General features: G+C 49.2%; 6 protein-coding genes across 6 annotated transcripts; 5 read left to right on the top strand and 1 right to left on the bottom strand.

The window, feature by feature from the left end:
* Positions 1 to 1,812: 1,812 nt before the first annotated feature.
* Positions 1,813 to 2,875, top strand: J7337_005671 (uncharacterized protein; the record flags this gene model as incomplete). Its single annotated transcript, XM_044823346.1, has 2 exons — positions 1,813 to 1,818; positions 1,883 to 2,875. 2 exons carry the CDS (start codon positions 1,813 to 1,815, stop codon positions 2,873 to 2,875), a joined length of 999 nt encoding a protein of 332 aa, XP_044681837.1.
* A 1,929-nt stretch (positions 2,876 to 4,804) lies between these two features.
* Positions 4,805 to 5,146, top strand: J7337_005670 (uncharacterized protein; the record flags this gene model as incomplete). Its single annotated transcript, XM_044823345.1, has 1 exon — positions 4,805 to 5,146. One exon carries the CDS (start codon positions 4,805 to 4,807, stop codon positions 5,144 to 5,146), a length of 342 nt encoding a protein of 113 aa, XP_044681836.1.
* Positions 5,147 to 6,407: 1,261 nt separating this feature from the next.
* On the top strand, positions 6,408 to 8,537 carry J7337_005669 (uncharacterized protein; the record flags this gene model as incomplete). The annotated part of the gene is made up of 1 exon (XM_044823344.1): positions 6,408 to 8,537. One exon carries the CDS (start codon positions 6,408 to 6,410, stop codon positions 8,535 to 8,537), a length of 2,130 nt encoding a protein of 709 aa, XP_044681835.1.
* Positions 8,538 to 8,998: 461 nt separating this feature from the next.
* Positions 8,999 to 10,737, bottom strand: J7337_005668 (uncharacterized protein; the record flags this gene model as incomplete). Its single annotated transcript, XM_044823343.1, has 4 exons — positions 8,999 to 9,301; positions 9,364 to 9,712; positions 9,769 to 10,007; positions 10,060 to 10,737. The coding sequence occupies 4 exons, from the start codon at positions 10,735 to 10,737 to the stop codon at positions 8,999 to 9,001; spliced, it is 1,569 nt and encodes a 522-aa protein (XP_044681834.1).
* Positions 10,738 to 12,368: 1,631 nt separating this feature from the next.
* Positions 12,369 to 12,617, top strand: J7337_005667 (uncharacterized protein; the record flags this gene model as incomplete). Its single annotated transcript, XM_044823342.1, has 1 exon — positions 12,369 to 12,617. A coding segment is annotated over one exon (249 nt), but the record flags the coding sequence as incomplete, so codon positions are not given.
* Positions 12,618 to 16,535: 3,918 nt separating this feature from the next.
* On the top strand, positions 16,536 to 18,815 carry J7337_005666 (uncharacterized protein; the record flags this gene model as incomplete). The annotated part of the gene is made up of 1 exon (XM_044823341.1): positions 16,536 to 18,815. One exon carries the CDS (start codon positions 16,536 to 16,538, stop codon positions 18,813 to 18,815), a length of 2,280 nt encoding a protein of 759 aa, XP_044681832.1.
* Between the last annotated feature and the right edge of the window lie 2,867 nt (positions 18,816 to 21,682).

The following is a 21,682-nucleotide window of genomic DNA, read 5'->3' as shown; positions in this document are numbered from 1 at the left end:
TCAAGAGATGAGGCCTGTGGGCGATGGTGTTGCGACAGCTATGACGGGCAGCGCAGAGAGATTGTCTCCGGTCCTCGACCCGTCATCGGTCAAACATCGACGCAACATTGAGAGGAGAGCGAGCCTTGAACAACAGTAATGATCGTCATCAGAGGCTGTGTCCCACTGAAAATGGTCAGCCTGGCACGTTGGGTCACCTCCTGTGCTTCTCGAAGCCAAAATCAACGGCACTGCTCAGTCGCAACACCTCGGCCCGCAACTGGAATCAAGAGAAAACGATTGACCTCATATGCTTGCTTCTATTTCTTATTTCCTGTTCCTCCAATTTCCAACTGACGTTAGACGATGACTGCAGATGGACCTAGTCCATCCATGAGAGGGCATAGGCTATTTCATCATAGCGGTCAACTGAAGCGCGTGGTTTCGGAGTTCAGCCCCATTCGCTATTGCTGATCAATCGCGTGGAGTTGCCGTGAGAGCATTCCCCCTATTACGATACGCCAAACTTAGACATTCGGGTCTTCGAACAACAAATCGTAATTAAGGGCATGTGCAAAACGATTGGATTGTAAGTTGGCACTGGAGAGTTGATCAAAACAGAGTCCGTGAGGTTTGTCTGATGGGAGCCAAAGGATGAAGCATGAGGCTTGCTGGGGGTCTCTTGGCTCCCGTTGATATCCATGGCTTAACTGTACCGAGAACTGGCACGATCCCCGGAATTCTTCAACATTGGCCGGACCTGGGCCGGGACCGGCCCAATCTCACGCCAGCTCAACTCAGCTCTCAGCAAAAGTGACTGATTTTGAGATCCCGTGGCTGGCTCAGCAAAGGATCACACCAGATTTGAGTGGACTCAAATGTCTTTGTTTGACGAGAACGCAATGCAAGCGAGAGACAGAGTTACCGTTCATCCGCTAACTACCTAACCTCAGACAGCCCAACAGGCCATCCAATCCTATTCTACTCCAACCATTCTATCCCGAGGCCGGCCAATTCCATCAACCCAAAGCCTATCCATCCATATCCATCCTTTCAATTGCGGCCCCTCAATCAGTCATCCTGTGTTTCCGTTTCCTTGGTCTCATAAACTAACCAGGTTCCTGCCTTATATTTTTGCTTATTGCTTATTCACATCCATGGATGTATTCACCAACTCAGCCTCAACCTCAAGCCTGTTACTTGCTTATCTCTATCCACAATCTCCCCCTTTCATCATCAATTGAATCGACCAGGTTCTCGGCAATCTCCTGTCCAATCTTGATCAGTGCCTATTATTATCTCCCGTCATCGCCAACCAATCTCTTTTTATCTCTGGTCTTTTAGATCCTCAGGGTCCTTGCCGGCTGCACTGTATCTCCCAACGTTACAGCAACGAATCTGCCGCCGATTACTGTCCGGGCGATTTAATAAGTTCCTGACCTCGCCCCTCCCGAACTGTACCTGCTCCTGACTCCGGCGATCGTTAATTCCCGACTTCCTTCCGCCCACTTTCAATCATCCTCACCCTCACACTATTGTCCCCCTCTTTCTCCTCAATCATCAATACCCCATATCGCCGCTTTATCGATTGTCGCAACCGATTTCGACATCGTATTTTATGACATCGGCCATCGTACGCTTACCGCCATCTTTTCCATATCGCGACAACTGTCACCTTCCGACTCCGGCCCACCGCGACTCCACGCTGACGCAATCTGTTCCCTTGACTGCTCTCTCAATCAGTCAGTCGCATCACGCATTTACGGTCCAGCGCATCAACACCGCGACATTCCCACCACAGAATCGACTCCAAAGTGCTCTTCCGCTTTCAAGATGAAGGTCAGCAGCCCCGGGACCCCGCAGAGGAGCCCCTCGTCCGACACATGCTAATGCGCACATGCAGTATCTACCAGTACAAGACTTCGAAGCGGTGACAAGCGCGCTGAACTTCAACACACCCGACTGTAGCGTGACAGGCGGGTGCGATCTCTACACGACGAAATCAACAGGTTCCGACAAGAAGCTCTACAAAAACATCGACAACGATCTAAACTCGCAACACGAAGCCCTGCTCAAGCTCGGCGCCAGCCTATCACCACCTGAGCGCGCTCACATGCTTGCTACATCACCGAGCATGCAGCTATTTTCACACTCAAGTGCTTTCGGCCCTTTGTCTGAGCTCTCGAGTCGCAAGACATTTGCATACCTTATCGCGACGCTGAATGCGAGTCACCCACACTACGATTTCTCTCATGTCCTTCGACCCAACGATTTCAAACGCGAGAGAAACCTGCGTCGCGTCATGGTCAACCTCGATTCAATTCTTCAGAACGTAAGACCTAACTTTGAACCCAAATCCCTCGGTTCCTCGCTAGGCAGTGAGACAACCTCGATATGGGGCCCCCAATGCTGGTCATTGATCGACAAGGAAATGCACCTCAACGAGTGTACTATTTTCAGCTATAACCCCGAGAGCGACCCTTTTGAGGAAGACGAGAGTGCGATCTGGGCTTCACACTACTTCTTCTTCAACCGCACCTTGAAAAGAGTGGCATATCTTTACGTCCGCGTTGTGCCAGTTATCTCGTCTCATAGCCCAACTCTCCGACCCACAAATCTGGCCAGGAACCACAGCAACCAACAGGATCTGGAATCAGCTGGTGCGCAGAAACGCGCCAACTACTGGCTTGGTGATCAAGATGCTGAGTTAGTGCCATATAATGAGGACGACGAGGAGCCTAATGACGACGGTCTTTTCTGGAATCGCGGAGAGAACGGAGATCTGGTTGCCTACTCAGATGAGGACTTCGACGAAGATATCGAGGATATGGATATGCTCGATAGCAGTCCTGACAGGTCCATGAGCGATGATGTCGCGGGTCGTATGGAGATCTAGGGTCGATTCGATCCAAATCGTCATGATAGATTGGTTCTTCAAGAAACGGCCTCTTCAGTTCGAAACCGAGCATCAGCTGCATTTCTCTAAAATCATTATTTGCTGCATTATTTCAACATTCAGCACTATCCTAATCTCGACTAGGGTTGCTCAATACCAACAAATCGAGACGAACGAAGCTAAATAGCACACGACTTTTGCTTCGCTTTTTTGCATTTTGCGAACATTCTTGCCTTGTGCTCTTTTCTTTCGGTATGCCATTTGCTTAGTATGAAAGTGCGAGGCCCAGTTAGGCTTCTGGTCGGTGAGAGCGGCTGGAATTCCGCGACATGAGGGCGTTTTCGGGGTCTGCTTGTTAACCTGCTATTTCCTGGAGATGATTGCAGGCTTCTCTGTTCTAATTATTGCAATTTTTCCCCCCTCCTCCTCTATCTCTCTCCTTTCTTTTTCGAGCACTGTTATTCTATCTCCTTTAACCTGGGTTCGGCTTTGGCTGCTTTTGATTGGAATACCGCCTGACACGGCTTTACCTGGATTTATGATGAGAAATCGTGGCTCGGTGTCGTCATATTTGGGAATGGCATGGGATGATAGTTGGCGCTGGCGGCATGGGAATTCGGGTGAGAGTAACGACCTGGTTTTATGGTGATGATGTACATGATGGGTTGAGGGATGCACGCCATGGGCTAGTCAGGCTAGTAATTGCTTTGACACGATACTGCGAATTCATGATTTTAAACTCCGCATGGCTTCTTTCATGAGCCCTGGATAAATATCCTAGTCAAAGGTAATCATGGTTTAAACCTCGATCTTGAGTTTAGGCGAGAGCAAGTCTATGTGTAAGAAGATGCATGTGTATCTGCATGATGCAAACAGCTTTATACACCTAGGATTCATTCGGTACGCAAACACGGGCAAGTAATCGAACCTGGCTTGAACTGTCCTTGGCATGACTTTATCTTTGAGCACGGTGCCGGGTGTGTCGTACGTATATTCAAATATATCCTAATTTCTGCATCAACCCCTGCCATCACCTATGGAAGTTTGAAATTACCCGGCCATTCAAACACTTGAGCATCCCACGAAGTTGATCCATGGACAGTATGCCACTTGACTTCTCAGCGGCATATGTTTGAGTTCGTGTTTGGTTCTTCGTTTGATTTTGATTTTGGTGGCGAAGAACTTCTGGTGTGTGGCTCATGTCACGATGTATGTATCTTGAATCTGTGTTACTTCCGGGGGTGACCTCGAGGGTTTACAAGGGATAGTTACTCTCTGACGTGTAAGGTATTTTAGAGATAAGGTCCGGCTAAGCGTGAGAGAGACTAGGAGTTGGCTTCGAGAAAGGAACCCGTAGCTTCAGTATACATTAGCATATGGTATCGTCAGAGGTTAACGTGGTTGAGTCATGTCTAATACTTGATTTCCGGGTTCTCTCACAAAGAAATTATGCCACTATATGCTTTCGATTGGTTCTACGCGACTTCAATGCGTAGACTAAGGGGGTGAAGGCTATCACAGGTACTTGTGTGGCCTCGGTGATGAATGGTGATAGTGAGGAGGAAACGTATCTAGTTCTACCACCAACAGGCCAAGTCAGCGTGTCTTGATGGAACAAGCTCCAATCTGAAAGAAAGTTACAGGGGTCACAATATAGCCTTGAGTAGCACATGTGCTTGCTTTGGGGTCGGATTGTGAATACGAACCCCTCTTCTCTGCGCGGATGGTGTTGCCTATAAGACCAGCTCAAGGGGAGAGGGCAGGGCACGAGAATAGCTTCCTATGTCTTGAATACAACGATGGCAAACTTTGGTTGGCATGCTGAGAGAGCTAATCTGGTTCTCTTGGATCGAGCCCCCTGAGAGTGAGGAGATGCATCTCAAGGCAGTTCGTCTATAGTCTTGATCGTACAGGGCTACGAGATTGTCGATGAAGTCCGCACAGCAAAGTCTGTCACGTTTACGAGCAGCGGGCCCCAAGATCCACGACAAGGAGAGGGAATGGGCACAAGAGTTGGTTGATTTGATCGAGAGTGTTGTTGGGAAATGGAGTGTCACAGTTGGTCTGGAGCGTATAAATGCAAACGTTGCTATCGCCCTTAAGGAACTCAGCCGCAACGTTGTGGTTGCTCAACGAGCCATAGAGATGGCAAGGACTATCAAATCGCCCGAGGAGGTCAAATTTATTGTCGCATCTCTTCGCGCAACAGAGGTCGCCGTAGGCAACCTCCGCGATTCAATCGCGCCAGGTCTCACGGAGAATCAACACTGATCAGTCATGCACAAATCTGCAATTTAACAGAATAGAGACTATATCGAGACTCGATTCCTCAGCACTGGCCCACGAACAAGCCTTTGGTTCCAGGTGTCAGCGAGTTATGTCATCCAAAAGAACGACATCGTGGCTCTAGACATAGACGTAGTTGATTGCCATGGATACTACTCTGATTTCTCACGAACGTTTTACGCTGGCCTAGTCTCTGGATCCTCCCATCGAGGAGCAAAAGGAGCTACAGCATGTATCCACACCTCCAAGCATTGTATAGAAACTAAAGATGCCATGAGGAAAGCGCTTAGAAGTCTTCTCATGTCAAGACGAAAGAGACGAAGATGATGCGAGTCGTGATCGCTCTAAAAGTTGCTAGTGAACGAGAGACAGTACTTCTTTACTAATTTGTTATTCCATTATGTACCTAGGAAAAAGAAGAAGAAAAGACAATATGACTCAACAATTGGCTCCGACCTTTCAACGGTTCGTTTTGTTATTCGTCCTCAATCTAGTTTCGCATCATTGTCTTGCTAATAGAGTGAGGTTCCTTGAACATGAGAAAATGCAATTTTATAAGAACAAGACAGAACCTTGGATAATGCAAGAAAGATCTATAGCAGGTATCAATCGACCTCACTCTATATACTTGACTTACTAAAAACAATTAATGGCTATTTTATCTCAGGTTCCTAGAGATCTGAAGTCATCAAGGTCTCTGTCTACCTATATTTTCCCTGCAACATAAGCGTGCCTGTGTATGTGTGTTAGAGGTGGGATAACGTATCGTTTTAGTTACGAATATTCATGTACCAATACTAGCAAAGCAACCTTTGATATTGTATAGTAGATGATGAACATGTCGTTTCCTTGCTATCAGTGCCTATAAATATTTGTATTTGTTCCTCAGAATCGATCAAACGGCCTGTGCCTTATCTCTCTTATCGCGATTCTTGACATGGGCTGATTGGCCAATCAAATCATCTAGATTCCACCCGTCGCGGGGCCTCACCCAAGTCTCCCAAATTTTTTCCTGCCGTCAATCACTTTCGCTTCATCTCGAGTCGTCTTCAGCTTCGACTTATCAAAGTCATCGCACGCCACGGCAATCGCACGCAATACGACGGCTCTTATGTACCATTTATCATCGCGGTAAAAAAGCAGTGCAAATCAGCTCTGCTTCCGATAAAAACTCCAGAGCATGGCCGTCCAGACGTCGCCATCGCTCACTTCAACCTCACATACCTTGACTGCCGCGCCGCCCGCAATGGCTGCCCCCGATTCTCTCACAAATAGCCACGTCTTGGCCCTGTTAGAAACCCTGTCCGACGGCAAGCGACACGCTTTTCTTCAACCCACAGCTTCCATCCCAACCGATTCTCTCAATCTTGTTAAGCACACCCTCGAAGGTTTTGCCTCACAAGTCAGCGATGAGCAGCAGGAGAGGTTAAAGGAAAATCGCAAGCGCAAGAGAGGTGCTGCAAATAGCGAGGATGTCCTCAAAATGCGCAAGGTCTATATCGATGGGTTCGAGACCGGCCAGGTTTGGCAGCAGGCCAAGAGAATTATTGGTGGTGTCTTGAAATATTCAGAAGAGGCGCTGGCAGAGTTGGAGGAGCGCAAGGAGATTGCCGTCAACGGCGCTGAAGCATCAGACTCCAAGACGCTCGAGTTTGGAGAGGATGGCTTCGAAGTTGATTCCGACGATGAGGACGAGAGCGATCAGGATGGATCCGACGACGACGAGGAACAATTATCGGTGGACGAAGCTCAAGAAGATGGCCAAGATGACGGCTGGGAAGATGATGAAGAGGAGATTGAAGAAGGCAGAGACGATTATCAGGAAGATGATGAGGAAGACGAGGGAGTGGATGGACCGGTTGAAGAGTATGAGGAGGATCCCGACGGTCTCAACGATGGTTTCTTCTCACTCGACGATTTCAACCGACAATCACAATATTTCGAGGAGCAGGACGCAAAGGGAGATCCCTACACGGATCAAGCAAGCGACGATGAGGAGATCAACTGGGACGCGGATCCTCTGGCTCCCCCTACAACAGGTTCAAAATCTAAGAAGGCTGTTAAACAGCCAGTCTCTGAAGATGAAGGTGATGACGATGAGGAGGACGGCCCTACATTTGGCGACATGGCTCTCGATGCCCCAGAAGGCGACAGTGAGGATGAGGCCATGGATATGGATGAGCCTGTGGATGACGACGACAACGGTCTCAATGCCAATGATGTCTACTATAAGGACTTCTTTGCGCCGCCGCGTCGAAAGTCGAATGGCGGTAAGCCCAAAAAGTCTGTCAAGTTCCAGCCCGAGCAGCCAAATGATGCCGACGTTGAAAGAGCCATGGCCGATGTTCGCAGAGATCTCTTTGACGACGAGTCAGAACAGGAGGATTCAGACGATGCTCTCTCCGATGTTTCCGCTGGGGATCCCAAGTCGAGACGCTCAGCACACGAGCGGAGACAGGCCAAGCTCGCCGAAGAGATCCGCAAGCTTGAGGCTGCATCCGTTGCCAAGCGTGAGTGGACTCTCTCTGGTGAAGCTGCTGCAGTTGACCGCCCTGTAAACTCTTTACTCGAGCAGGATCTCGATTTCGAGCATGTTGGCAAGCCCGTGCCTGTCATCACTCCTGAGGTCAGTGGAAGCATTGAGGACCTCATCAAGCGTCGTATTCTCGCTCAAGAGTTCGACGAGGTTATTCGCCGACGTCCGGATACCGAAGGTGCAGCCGCAGGTACTCGTCGTGGTCTCGTCGAACTCGATGATACCAAGGCAACAAAGGGTCTGGCCGAGATCTACGAGGAAGAGCACGTCAAGAATACAAACCCAGACACTTATGTCAGCCAATCAGACGAGAAGCTTCAGCGCGAGGAGAAGGAAGTTGAGGCGATGTGGAAGGATGTCAGCGCTCGTCTGGACGCCCTCAGCTCATGGCACTACAAACCCAAGCCCGCAGCACCCTCACTATCCGTCGTTGCGGACGTTGCCACTGTCGCAATGGAGGATGCCCAGCCCACAACAGCCCAGGGTGTCACCGGCGAGAGCAGTCGCATGGCTCCTCAAGAAGTTTACAAGGCTGGAGCCACGGACAACGCAGCCAGCGGCGAAGTCGTCACCAAGGCCGGTCTTCCTGTCGCCCGCCAGGAGATGTCCCGCGAGGACAAGGCCCGCCGGCGCCGTCGCGAGAAAGAGCGCGTGCGCAAGGCTGGAGGCGTCGACGGCGAGAAGGTTGTCAGCAAGAGAGCCAAGATGCAGCGCGACACCATCGCCGAGCTCAAGAAGGGAGGCGTCAAGGTCATCAACCGCAAGGGAGAGATCACCGACGTCGATGGCAAGAAGGCAAAGACTGCCAAGGTTGCTTCGAGCGGCAATTTCAAGTTGTAGTAGATGGTCAAGGGGCATTATTCCTTTTTGCAGTTTGGTTCGGGGTTTCAAAAGTAACAATGGGGTGTTTGCATGGCTCGCGAGCGATTCTTCATAAGAACGCATTTTCATGTTAGTTGCATAGGTTTCATATGTCCACAGTGGATTCCTGTTTGAGTGACTCGGTTAATGCATAAAAGATCAAGTTTTGTACTCGTCTTCACTCATGAGTTATGCTCACACCTTTCCTGTTGAATCCGCCCATTGTGCCGAGCGTCCCCGATCGCGTAACTAGTCGTACATCAAAAGAGCTGTAGGTTTACATTTTGCCACATACTCAGAGTAACATTTGGCTGCTTCAAAATTCCCATCCTTTTGGTCCTGTTCCTTTCCTTCCGTCGCAATGTGACAATGCCCTGAACTCCATCCTGGGTTATTTTTCCCGCTGAAATAGTAGCCAATTAATACCATTGACCTCGACCCTAAGCTTCCACCTTGGCCTTCTTGGTCTCGGTATCTTCAGCGGGCTCTTCTGCCTTTCGCTTGCCGTTGGTCTCCGCTTCAGGCGCGCGTGCAGCTTCAGGTTCCTCGGCGGCAGGTTCGTCTTTGTTCTTCTTGCGGACAAGTCCACTAAGATCAGTTGCTGTCTTCTTAGCCTCATCAACACGGGCCTTGGTCTCGGCAGCAGACTCGCCAAGAGCAGCTCCAAGAATGCCACCGATGGGTCCAGCATCAGCACCCAGAATGTCCTTGGCGTCAATGGGGTCATTGCGCAGTTCGACGAGCTAGGCAGTCAGTAAAAGAATTCAAAAACGTCCCAAAGGGACTAGGAAGCACAAAGACTCACTCGTTGCTCCATGTCCCCAATGACTTCCTTCATCTCCTGGATGGATTTGCGTGCCAGCTCATTATCCTCAGGGGAGGCCATAGTGGCCAGCTCAACCTCCTTATTCTGTAGCTTAAGCTTTGAGCTCTTGATGGCGAGCTCCATTTCCTTGACGGCTTCATCTCGCAGACCTTGGTCCATCTCCTCTCGCTTGGAATTTGCGCCATCGTCACCAGCAGTTGTCACAGAAGCGAATTCCAACGCCAGGGAAAGCTTGAAGTGAGCTTCAGCAATGACCTCTGACTCCTCAGGGTACAGCTCCAGCTTGTATTTGAGCGAGGTTCTTCCGTCTTCAATGGCATTGGGATATCTGTATGAGTGTTGTGGTTAGGACAAAGCTGAAAATTCGGGGGGGCTTGCGTGTACCGTTCATTCTCGAGAGAAATCTCAGCGAGGGCATCGTGAGTGTCTGCAAGACGCTCTTTCACGTGCCGGACGGTAGGCGAATCGCCCTCTGCAGCCTCTTTGCCTTTGCCGCTGGTCTCGGATTCCTCCTGTTCCAGAAGCTCGAGTTTCTTCATGAAGCAAACTCGGGCAAGGTCGAGGATCTCAAAAGCAGTAGCCAGGTCATCATCATCTTCCTCTTCTTCACCTTCGCCCTCGGCCTTGTACAAGTCAGTATCTGCCACTAAATTATGGTTCAGTGGAGCTTCATACCTCTTCCTCGTCTGACTCGTCAAAGTTCTCGTCGCCAGTAAACTGGAACAGGGGCTTCTTATCTCCCTTGATGTCCTCAGTCTTCTTCTCTCCCTGCTCGGCAACAATCCCGACACCTTCTTGCGTCACCTTCTGTGCCTCGGTCTGCGCAGGCTTCCTGGACTTGGCCTCTGCGTTCTTCTTCTTCTCAGAAGCTGCAGGGCCTCCTAGAACATCGCTCTTGCTTTGGCCAACTCTAAACAAGCTGCGACCATAGTGAAAAAGGATCTCGGCATTATCAGGTGACGTCTCGCCGTTGACTTCGGCTTGAAGAACACTGGCACGTGAGAAGACCTCAGCGGCCTCCTCGTAGTTCTTGTGGGCATACAGGGCAGATCCCTTTGCTGACAGGTCGGCAATTGTGACCTTTTTAGAGTTGGGGTCTTGATCGTTCGCGATGAGGTAGTCGGTGTTGGGTGTGCCGACGCTGGGTGTGCCGATGAGGGGAGTGATGGTAGTGGACTCTGCTTGGTCGGCAGCTTTCTGGGCATCAGAAGGACCGAGAGTATCAATGGATGGGGTCGCGGTCTCTTCGGCTGGCTTCTCCTCAGCCGGCTTCTCAGGGGAAACTTGGGGCTCTTCGATGGCCTTGGCCGTCTCATCCACGACAGGCGCAGTTTGCTCTGTAGCTTCAGACATTGCGGATCAGGTCTGAATGCGTGTCAGATAAAAAGATGAAGTCAATTGGGTTAAGGGAGGAACAGCGAATGCGACTTCGGAACTTGATAGATGGTAAATGGAAATTTGTGGTTGTTAGGAGATGAAATGATTGAAAGTTAAACTGGGATGGAGGTTTGCGACAGTCAAAAAAGAGAAGACGGCCCAGCAACGGTAAAGGCGACCGACCAGGTGATGCGACGGGGATACCTAGGCGCAACTCAACCTACCTAGAGGTATGGTACAGGTGCCCTAGTCTCCATAGCTTATGACGCGCCATCGTGCTGAGCGATGGATTTTGGCGCGTTTGATTGGCTGATTATGGCGTTGGTGGGGGACCTGAGAAGCTCCATTGGAGCTCCTTTTGTTAGGTATGAGCTGATGAGATGAGCTGAGCTCTATAGGAGCTCCGTCAACTGTTTTCAGTGGGATTGGATGTTATTAATTCATGGATGGACAGAACACTCAACTCTATGCGCAATCACAAGTTACTGAGGGCCCATACCCACCATCTGCTTCTTTGGACTTTGGGACTTACACATACAAAAGCTAAGCGTTGGGATAACTTCGAGCCTTTAGGCTATCACTTGTTTGTGCTTCGCCTAGCATGAGTGTTCCTTTGATAGACCCTACCCTGCAGAGAATCATATGGAAGACATCGACGTAGGTACTAGTTATATTCAAGGACAATTATTTGCTGATGTTGGTGTCCAAGTTAATGAACTGTGGTGAAGTATAACCCGTGCATTTTCTGTCAAGTGACTGCATTTACATATTCCTGGTGTTGTCTGTGACGGTTCTCTGTATGACGTGGAAGTTCAAATGATCAACGCATAAACCCAAAACCACATTGAGAGCTATATACATGGATGGCGTCCAGACCGCCTGGACAGTCAACGGGCTCACTGATTTATCCGCTATAACTTTCCATGGTATTGTCGGGCTGCCAATAAAACATCCATCCATCCGCTGTGATGCAATCCATAACTTAGATCCTTCATAAGTTACAACCAGCGGTTTGTTCAAGAGGATATCGTTTCATGACACTGGTACTACCCATGTTGTTTAGCTCAACAAATTCCCTAACAATTTGTCCGCCATACTCCGCCGCTTGACAGTTTCCCAGCTCCGAGAACTCAGCCCCGCGTAAAAACGAGAGTTCACCAATCGACCCGACTGGGCACGCGTTGCATCGTGGTATCTTGGCGCGAGCTTAACGCCAGGTCATGTGCCTTAGTCTCAGCCAAGGGGATAACCATTGGCTCCAAGACAAGCCATGATCAGGCAGCAACCGCCTCTGACGGAATTTCGTTAATTGATCGAGATAGGTAGTTGTCAAGAATGGAGGCAATCTGGAGCCCGAGGTATATATATTTGAGTGCTGCAGCAATCGCTCCTCGAATAGAAGACCATTCAAACTTATACCAGAGCCATATACCAATCCCAAATCAAAACACGGCCACCCACAATGTGTGAAGAACACCTCGTCCAGGTACGTAGTATCGACGTTAACATACAACACACCAAGCTGACCTCAATGAAGGAAACACTCGGCCAAATTTGCTGGCTCGAGGTTCCCAGTGCGTGATGTTCCTCGGGCCAGAGCCTTGTACATGGAACTCTTCGGCTGGGAGTTTGTACCTGAGCCTCAAAAGGCCGTCGCCGACTGCGTCAAGAGTATGCACTTCTTTAGCAAGGGCAAGACCCTCCACGGGGCATTTCTGGAACATGATGACGAATATCATGTCATCAACAACAATCCCAACAAACCCGGTGCTCTGCCCGTTTTGCCAACCCTATGCGTACTGGATTGCGAAGAGACCCTGGCAAAGGCCAATGCGATTGGAGTTAAGATGAAAGAAGTAACTTAATTTATCTATCTAGATTAAAAGAAGCTCGGGCTTATATAGCCTAGCTAGATTTCTAGGAAAGTCTTTAGGTTTACTTTATAGATAAACTATATCTAAGGAAATATATAAATATAACTAAATAAATATAGTAAATAGTAAATAGTAAATAGAGGAGGCAACAGGTCTATCTAACAATTGGTAGTAAGACTGCCATGTAAGTGCGTCCGCTCCATCACGAGGTGGAAAGCTTGAAGCGAGTTGAGTGAGCATCCATCCATATTAACCGTCGCCAAGTCCAAAGACGGCCATCGGAGGAGGGATGGGGTATTTTGCTCGGCTGATTGATACCGAAGGTAACATGATCGGTCTCTGGTCTCAGAAATGACAAGTGAGCGAGCGTGGGAACGGACGATAAGGTAAGGTTGACATTTGTCACTCGGTACCTGCTTATCTCGACCAAGATATGATGCAATACTGCTCAAGTTGCTTCTGATAGTTGATGTACTAATGTAGGTATGCAATTCTCAAAAGTTTACCCCAAAATCCATGATCACGATCCAATCCAGAATATTATCCAAAATATCCGAACGGTGGAAAATATCAGGCAAAAACGTAGACTCGCCCGGCAAAACTTAAAAGACAAAGCTTGACGGACGCCAAGCAGAGCCAAGTCTTGTTTGTCACTGGTATATGAATTATTGGACGGAACATACATACTGACACGAGCTCGCATGGATCGTACCAGACGCCAATTAACAAGCTTGTTGGTCGTAAAAGAACTGACATGCAGAGAACTTGAGAAGCGAGCTCTGGAGCCTGTGGTGATTCCTCGCCAAGATAGACGTGTAGAAGTTGGCCCAGTCTCATTCGTGGACTAACTGGCTGGATAAGCCGTTTGTAAGGGACCATGCTTCAGCCTGGGCCGATTATATGGGGCCGGAGACGTCAGGAATTTAACGAAACACGACGGGGTAAGGATTTCACGTCAAGTAATGTATCTGTAACAGACGCGCCCCCCGGAAACTTGGAGTTCCGATACTGAGATCGTTATAGCTGGAGAAGAAAGTCTTATGTATCAGAGTCTGAGTGAGGAGGTAAGTATCGAGCCAATGTTTTGTCACAGAATATCCGAGAAACATATACGATACGACGCTGAAATACCGTTCATCAACGGCAGATCAAGATTGACTTTCTCAACGGCATTGCATGCATCCTGCAGAGGTGACCCATTGGGCAGCTGTTGGCATGTATAGACGGAAAACCGCTTCTGTGCATATCCGGCACATTGACCAGATTGGGAAGAATCCATCTACTTGGAGCATGTCCAAGCGACATTTAGGAAATACGACCGCAGAATCAACTACAGACTGCCAACTCCCGTGACAACGACGTAGTATCAAGTCTCGCGGAGATTGCTTATGAGACGAACACGTAACGTCTCTCGAGCCTCTGTAACTTTTCCGTTCGTGTTCCGTCCCGTGAAGCTCTGCCGCGACTTAGACGAGGAGTCGAGAGACATGGCATGGGATCTCCACTGAACAAGATAGTCGTGAGCCGCTCAAGACTAACGCAGCGTAGCACCGGAGAGAACGGCGAGACGATATCCGTCCATCTGATGCGTATGTACTCGCCCAATGATTACCACCGAAACATATTCTGTAGCGAAACGAAGATCCCGTGTAGTAAGACAATATCACGCCAGTGTTAATAAGAAACAAAGTGGGCGGTGCTGGGGATGGATATTAGGTTAATGCTCATCCTGAGGCCACATGGACATACATAGGTATGTACGTAGCAGCAATATCAACTGGTCATAGCCCCCTGAGATAATAAACGTTGCGCCGAATGCAACCTGTCCAGTTGGTCATGGACGATGGATGCCATTATCATGCTGATGGTATCGCATGGGCTTTGAAACATAGAACAAGAGCCAGGGCAAGGAGAGAAGTGAAGTGGGAACCACTCGAAACAAAAACGCGGACTGACACCTTAACCAGAGCAATATGCGGAGGCTTGCCAGATCTGATTGGAGGATAATTCTAGTCCTGGGAACTCCATCTATCAGAGGCTATGGAGAATTATAAATCCAAAAGCCCACCCCCATTGAACTACAGGACATCAACATCTCTTTGTGGCGCTTTTTTCTTATTCCTTTTGAGGAATCTTGCTGTAAAGTATCAAGGTATCGTAAGAAAAGACAAGACGCCGTTCATGGACCTGGTGCCCCCAAATAATCCGTCCACTGCAAATGCATTTTCTCTAGTGTTGGTCCCCGTGGGCCAAGGGTCGGCCGCTTGCGAGGTCATACATAATTCCATGGCATGTCATAGTTATCATGCTGCTGTTATATTGCATGGCATAAGGAAGATTGCGAATGACGATCTGCTAGACTAAGGGAAAGAGTTTCTAGTTATGGTTTGATCGGGAAATAGATGTGTTGACCGAAACAGCTAATTACCTAGGTACGTTAGGTCAACCCCAAATCCAACCCCCACGACGGATATATTGGAACCATAGTTGATCATCCTGGCATTAGTTACGATGAGTATACGTACGAAGGTACGGATAATATCATAACATATAGCATTATTATGAGAAACAATCTCAGAGTATCCTCTCCATACCGTACCATCCATCCATACCTAGCGATATCGCAGACGACATGACTACCTACCTATAGATAAGATAGATAGATAGACATACATGCATATGTAGATATTATGCAGCCTCAGATATACTTTTTACTCCATCTTCCAACGCAGCGGTTGACAAGCTCAAGACGGGCGTCTCCTCGGTCGCCTGGTGGTGGAAAATATCACCTCGCCCACGCCGCTTGACTTGATTGCCGCCCTTCCACCAACGATAACGGTCTAATCCTGGCCCATAACCAGTCTTGCTCTTCGGCACCGACGCTTTTCTTCAGTATCCATTGCTCATCTCCATCCCGTCTTCTCTGTCTCCATCTTCCCAAGCCTCGTTCGCTTCGTTTCGTCTCCACCGGGGACAATCCACTGCCCTTGTCCATCAGCTCCATCAGGTATCGTCAGGGATCTAATCCCGCCTATTGTACAGAGTACATACGTCCCTTGTTTCGCTTTGACCATCTGAGTCGGCTCAAACACCATCCCATCGGTCAAATATTCATCGCTTGGCACTCGCTAGCGACTTTACATACATACATACTCTGGGTCTTGGCCTAGTCTTAGTCTTTGCATCACTTCCCTCATCAACCTCCGTCCGTCCCATCATGCTATTACTGCCTTGCCTGCACTGCGCCTTATAGCCCCGGGACATATAATTCTTGCTCTGATTAGGTAGTCGCCTTCATTCATACCTAGGTGAGCAAGTACCCCCGAAAACTCAAAAACAGTCCTACCATCCTTTTTACCTTCCTCTTTCTCTTCCCTCATCAAACCTCAAACTTTACCCCATACTCGGGAAATCATCCCCACAACAAAGGGTCCGCACTCACTTCTTTAACCCTCTACAACTACCTACTTACCATTGTCAGCCATCATAGAGAGCCAACTTTTTGCGACTCAATTCTAATTCACATAGAATTTCCTAATACTTTGTCTGATCAGACCTGGAATCTGAACTACAACAGTAACTCGAAGCACGAACCGCCGCTACTCCACCATTTAATTCCCAAATCCTCATCGCGACAACGTCGAACGTTGCGCCGCATACGAGAAACCCACCGAGAATCGATAACGAGCTTGACAAAGTGCCGAAAATCAATCATCGAGCCTCCTATCGAGAGAGACATCTTCCAGCGCATTCAAGGCGCCTGCTTGGGACGGCAGTGCATTCAGTGTAGAGAAGGACACTGCGAATAGCTCCCGCGCAAAGCTGTAATAAAGACGGAACTCGAAGTGGAACGTTTCTACTGCACCGGCCAAAAAGGGGAAGAAAGAGAAACCATACAAAATGGCCGCCGTTCAATCGATATTAGCGGAAACCCTTCCTGGACCGACGCCCTCAATTGCCTTAAATGGCGCCACCGAACCAACCACTATGCAGATCGACCGGTCGAGTTCGAGTCCAGTAATGGTCAACGAGAGCACGTTTGGAAGCACACCGGCAAAGGGAGACTCTAGAATCGTCGTCATTGTGCATGGACCAGGCCAAGAACACATCGTCTCGGTCTTCGCAGAGGTGCTGGGTACACCGTGCAGAACACGGAATGGGTTCGACGAGGTCTCGTCGGAGGATTCTGGTTTCGTCGTAGGAGTTGCAGCAAACGAAGCGAAGTCAGACGTTGCTGCACGCAATCGCAATCTCGTTGTTGCAATAAATACTCACTGTGTGAATCTAGGGATGCCTCCTGACACCCAACTTTCCACCCATTGCGACTACGAATTCCTCTATACCGAATCCCCGTTCTTCCGTCGCGACCTGGCTAGATTTATCTCATTTACTTTGGGTCAGATCAACTACCATGAAGCTCTCATGGCAAAGCCGAGAACTTATTTCATCTCCACCACCTTCCCGGATGTTCACGCCGCTCTGCCTAATATCGATATCCTAACTGTTGGCGCTGATGCTGTTGAGATCAGAGTTGATTTACTCAGAGAACCAGTTGGCGATGGCAGCTATTCGGAAGTCCCCAGCCTCAGTTATGTTGGAGAACAGGTTATGCTCCTCCGCCAGCGGACAGAGCTTCCCATTATCTTCACAACACGGTGTGTAAGAGAGAATGGAAGGTTCCCCATGGACAAACCCGAACTGTACTACGAATACCTCTACCGTGCGATTCAGTGGGGTGTAGAATACATTGATGTAGAACTTTGGCTTCCAGAAGAGATCCGCAAGAAGCTCCATGAGCAGCGGGGAAACTCTCGCATCATGTCGGCGTTCCACGACTTTTCAGGCAATTTCAGATGGCCGTCGACGTATGCTCAGGAGGTGTTCCAGAGATCTATCCCCTACGCCGATATCATCAAGATGATTGCTATAATCAACGAACACAACGAGAACTTCGAGCTAGAGTATTTCCGTTCCAAGATGCGTACCGAGTACCCCAATGCACCACCCTTCTCCGCCGTCAACATGGGCGAAGTTGGTCAGTTCTCAAGGACTCTGAACCCCGTCTTCACACCTATCACCCACCCACTTCTTCCTCTCATCGCTGCTCCCGGGCAATTGAGCGCTGCCGAGATCAATGCTGCTTTATCACTTCTGGGTCAACTACCACGAAAGCGCATCTATGGCATCAACAGCTCGTCGTCTCGAAACGCCACACCGCAGGCTCCCTTTTATGAAAAGTGTATAAACGAACTGGGTCTTCCACATCAATTTGCAGTTGTCGAAAGGCATCCAAACAACCCAAGGAGTTTGGAGACATGGTGTAATCAGAAACATTTCGGAGGCGCTTATCTCAACCCGGGTCTACCACATAATGCATTGACAAAGGTTAGCCCATTCTTCGCTGGGTTGAACGGTGGCAATGGGCCAATCTTGACGGAGGCGGCTCGTGTTATCGGAGTTGTCGACACCATCGTGGTCCAGTCAGGCACCTCATCCAGATCGTCGTCTCCGGGCTCAATGCCATCGAGCCCACGACAACGACAGAACGACTCGGTTGATCTCGGCAGCCAGTCTGGTTTAGGCTCGTCGACCTCCCTTGTATTCGACAATGCTGGATGGAAGGGTATTCTCAGCACACTTACAAGAGACCTGGCGCCATCCGCGTACTTCGGCCGCTCGGCCGTTGTCATGGCATCTTCTTCAGATGATGCAGCCCCTGTATTCTTCGCCATGAGAGCCCTCAAGATCTCCAAGATCTATACTGTTGGCTTCCGCACACCTAGTAATCTTGCTCGAAATGCGCCTCCCATCGAGCCGTTTATCAGCCTCGAAAGTCTGCAACGTGCACGCTCAGTAGAAGACGATAGTGCGCCTTTTGTCATCGTGTCAGCTCTTAGTTCGGAAAAGAGTCATCTAGTTGGTATGTTGCTACGAGCCTTTGGAGGAGTCGGACCCAAGGGAGCAACCAACACGAAGAAGGTGTTTCTTGACCTGGCAGACGGCGCTGTCAGGAAGAGTTCTGACCCAGGGCTCATCGCCGAGAAGAACGGATTCGCTGCCTATGGAGCGGACGATGTCGCAGCATTTACAACGGTCGAAAGCTTGAGGTTACTCGTTGGGCAAAATGTGCCCTATAGCTTTGTTAGACTGGCAAGCGGAAGTCATCGCTACGGCGTTTGAAAGGAGTCGGGCAAGACTTGCGAGAAAGATCACGTCAATCACCGACGACAGGCAGCCCGCGTGTTCGCCATAAAGGAGAACAGTGGCCATACCTGCTAGGTTCATCTGCTATCGGGGTCAATCGACTCTGGTACATTGGAGACAGTATAGGGTGGATGTCCGAAGCGCCGCAGGCTAGGCGCTTGAAGCCAGAAGATATCCACGAGGCTTCCGCTACAAAGGGCCCAGCCGGGTAACAAACAAGGAACTGTCCCCGTTATATGCGCGCCCAAGGTTCCTGACGCCACGCGCCGACTGCCATCGAGACCGCTTGGGAGCTCTACTTTGACTGTCTGCCAGCGAAGAGATTCTTGGCCACATTAGACTTATCGCAGTCTCGCTTCCAGCCATAGGGGTGGGTGTTCGAGATGAGGCGCTCTAGGCGGCTGCCATGCGTGAGAGGGGGTCGCAGAGTTGCATCTTGGATGGATGCCGATCTGGTGTGCAGACGACCCCTGCTAAACACGTACAGGGGACCCTATAGAGTGGGCTCTTATTGTAACGGCGGCGGCGTGAACCGTCACCACCAATCCTAGGACCGCCGACCTCCACAGATATGAGCGCGGAGGTTCAACTTTTTTCGTTATGAACCTTCCCGATCTGTTACATTTATCTATTCTTTTTTAACTACCTACCTATGGGCTACAACAATCTAAGTATAGACCTGCCCATGCAAGGTTGACTACGATATGATGAGACGGGATGTATACGAGAACCAGTGGGTTGGAAATCACCTATATGTCAGTCAAGTATTACATAGACGCTTCTGGCAAATACCACCGAAGCTCAAGATGATGACGAGATTTGAAAACACTTTGCTCCACTAGTTGATGTTGTTTACTCTTTGTGTACTCCTTCAAAGTTTTAGAAAGTCTGAGGATCCTCGTCACCCTGCTGACCATCTCCTTGGCAGGTTGTGCCCATCTGAGAACGAGGCCATTATCTGGTTCGATTAAGACTCAATTATGTTTTGCATATGGACCACCATCGTTTCTCATAAACTTTTAGCTGCAAGACCTGTACTGTATACCGTAGCCCCGCAAGGTTTCCGTGAGCCCGCATGGCCCTTGCCAAATGCCTCGTCTGTCATTTGCAGGCATCTGCCCAGGCTCCGACTGAGATGGGTTTAGACGCTGTGTGAGATTCAGGGCGCTTGGTTGGGGTTGCTTTACCCTGGTCCATGTGGGTGGCTATTTGCCTCATTGCAAGTGTCGGTATCGGTATCTGTATCTGTATATATTTACCAGAGGGCCCATAGAATTTTCTATGTTTGGCTCTGATCAAGATATTGGCGGTAAAGGGCGGCCATGGCCCCTTTGAAGAGGGAGAGAGAAAAAAAGTAATGCTGTAGCCGAGTCTAAGACTGCCCGTAGGAGAAGAGAAAATGTATGGTGAGATAAGAGGGGCCATCCTGGGAATATTATAATGTCTCATACGGATACTCGAGATAAGGAGCAAGTTTCTCAATGAACTGAATTCGGATAATATGCACGTTTTTATCCGGCAGTTCTATTCTGTAATGACTGAACCTTGGCTTGGCTTCCCTGATGAATGGATACCATTTCGTCACGAGTGTCAATGCCAACCGGCAAGCGCATATTCTGTAAGATGTATATTGTTGGATAAACAAGGGAACAAAACAAACTCGTGAGAACCTTAGAGCTACGCGTTTCGGGGAGGCGGATCTTGTGTCTCTTGAACAACGATCAGGGACCCGTACATGTCAAAATCGGAAAACTCTGGCATGGTCCCTTCTAACGGCAAGAAATAGGGGGCGTGAACGAAGGTGAAAATGATGTTGTATGTACTGTGTGTATATGTATGCATACTGGAGACTGAGTGAGACTGAGTGAGACGAGACGAGATGAGACGAGATGAGATGAACGAAACAACACCATGTTGTTCTCCCTATCAAGGCCCAGTAAGTTCAGATGATGAGAGGACCTCTGCAGATGCCTCGACAAGGTAGAAACAAGTACGTAGTGTCACTTCACGCGTAGCCATCACTGGCTTGTTTGCCACAGACAGCCTGACCCCTGGTTTGAGCCAAGCTGCAGCCATCTTTGAATAAGGAAACATGCTAATGCTGCAGTGAGAGGCATCTAGACTGCAAACCCACACACATGGGGCTCGTAGAGAGACAAACCCCGCCACGAGGCTCGCGACACGCCTTTGTAGTAAATCAAGATTGAAGTGTATCAGGTAGAGTCTACTTAGGCTTCGAGGGCCGTCTTCCCCTTCGATCTGAAAGGAAACCGGTGACTGAATTAACAATGTAAGTCATCAAGGCCATTCCAGGGGCGGGTGGGGATGTGATAGAGACGATGCAGTGCATACAAGTATGTATGTAATGACAGTCTCAAGCGCCTATGATTAAAATGTCTCCGGTGAGCATCTCTGTAACTGCTGGTTCCTTAGTGAGCGATAAGTCGGTATATCCCCTTTGCACTTTTATAAACATCTGGCGACAGATCACCATGACCAAGGCTCAAGCCATTCAGGGCCAGCAACAAGTTTCAGAAATCTCGTGATAGTCAACCTTCGACAGCATGGAATTGGTCGACTGATACACACACAAAATGGCCAGTGTCAGTTAATCTTAGCTCGAGTACTTAGTCGTGTATGGATATCGTGAGCGTGTACACCTCGAATGCTATGGTAGTGGACTCACTGATACGTGTGGAGGTCCGATGCCTGACGACGACTGCCAGTATCGCCTAGCCACCACGGAAGACTATTCTCTGGAGTTCGAGTCGTATGAACACGACGATTACAGTTCTAACTGCTATGCTCAATAATCCTGACAACGGCAGCTGAATTCTGAATCC

This window comes from Fusarium musae, chromosome 4, assembly GCF_019915245.1.
Source record: "Fusarium musae strain F31 chromosome 4, whole genome shotgun sequence".
NCBI classification, from domain to species: domain Eukaryota; kingdom Fungi; phylum Ascomycota; class Sordariomycetes; order Hypocreales; family Nectriaceae; genus Fusarium; species Fusarium musae.
This window is presented reverse-complemented; position numbering and strand designations above follow the sequence as displayed.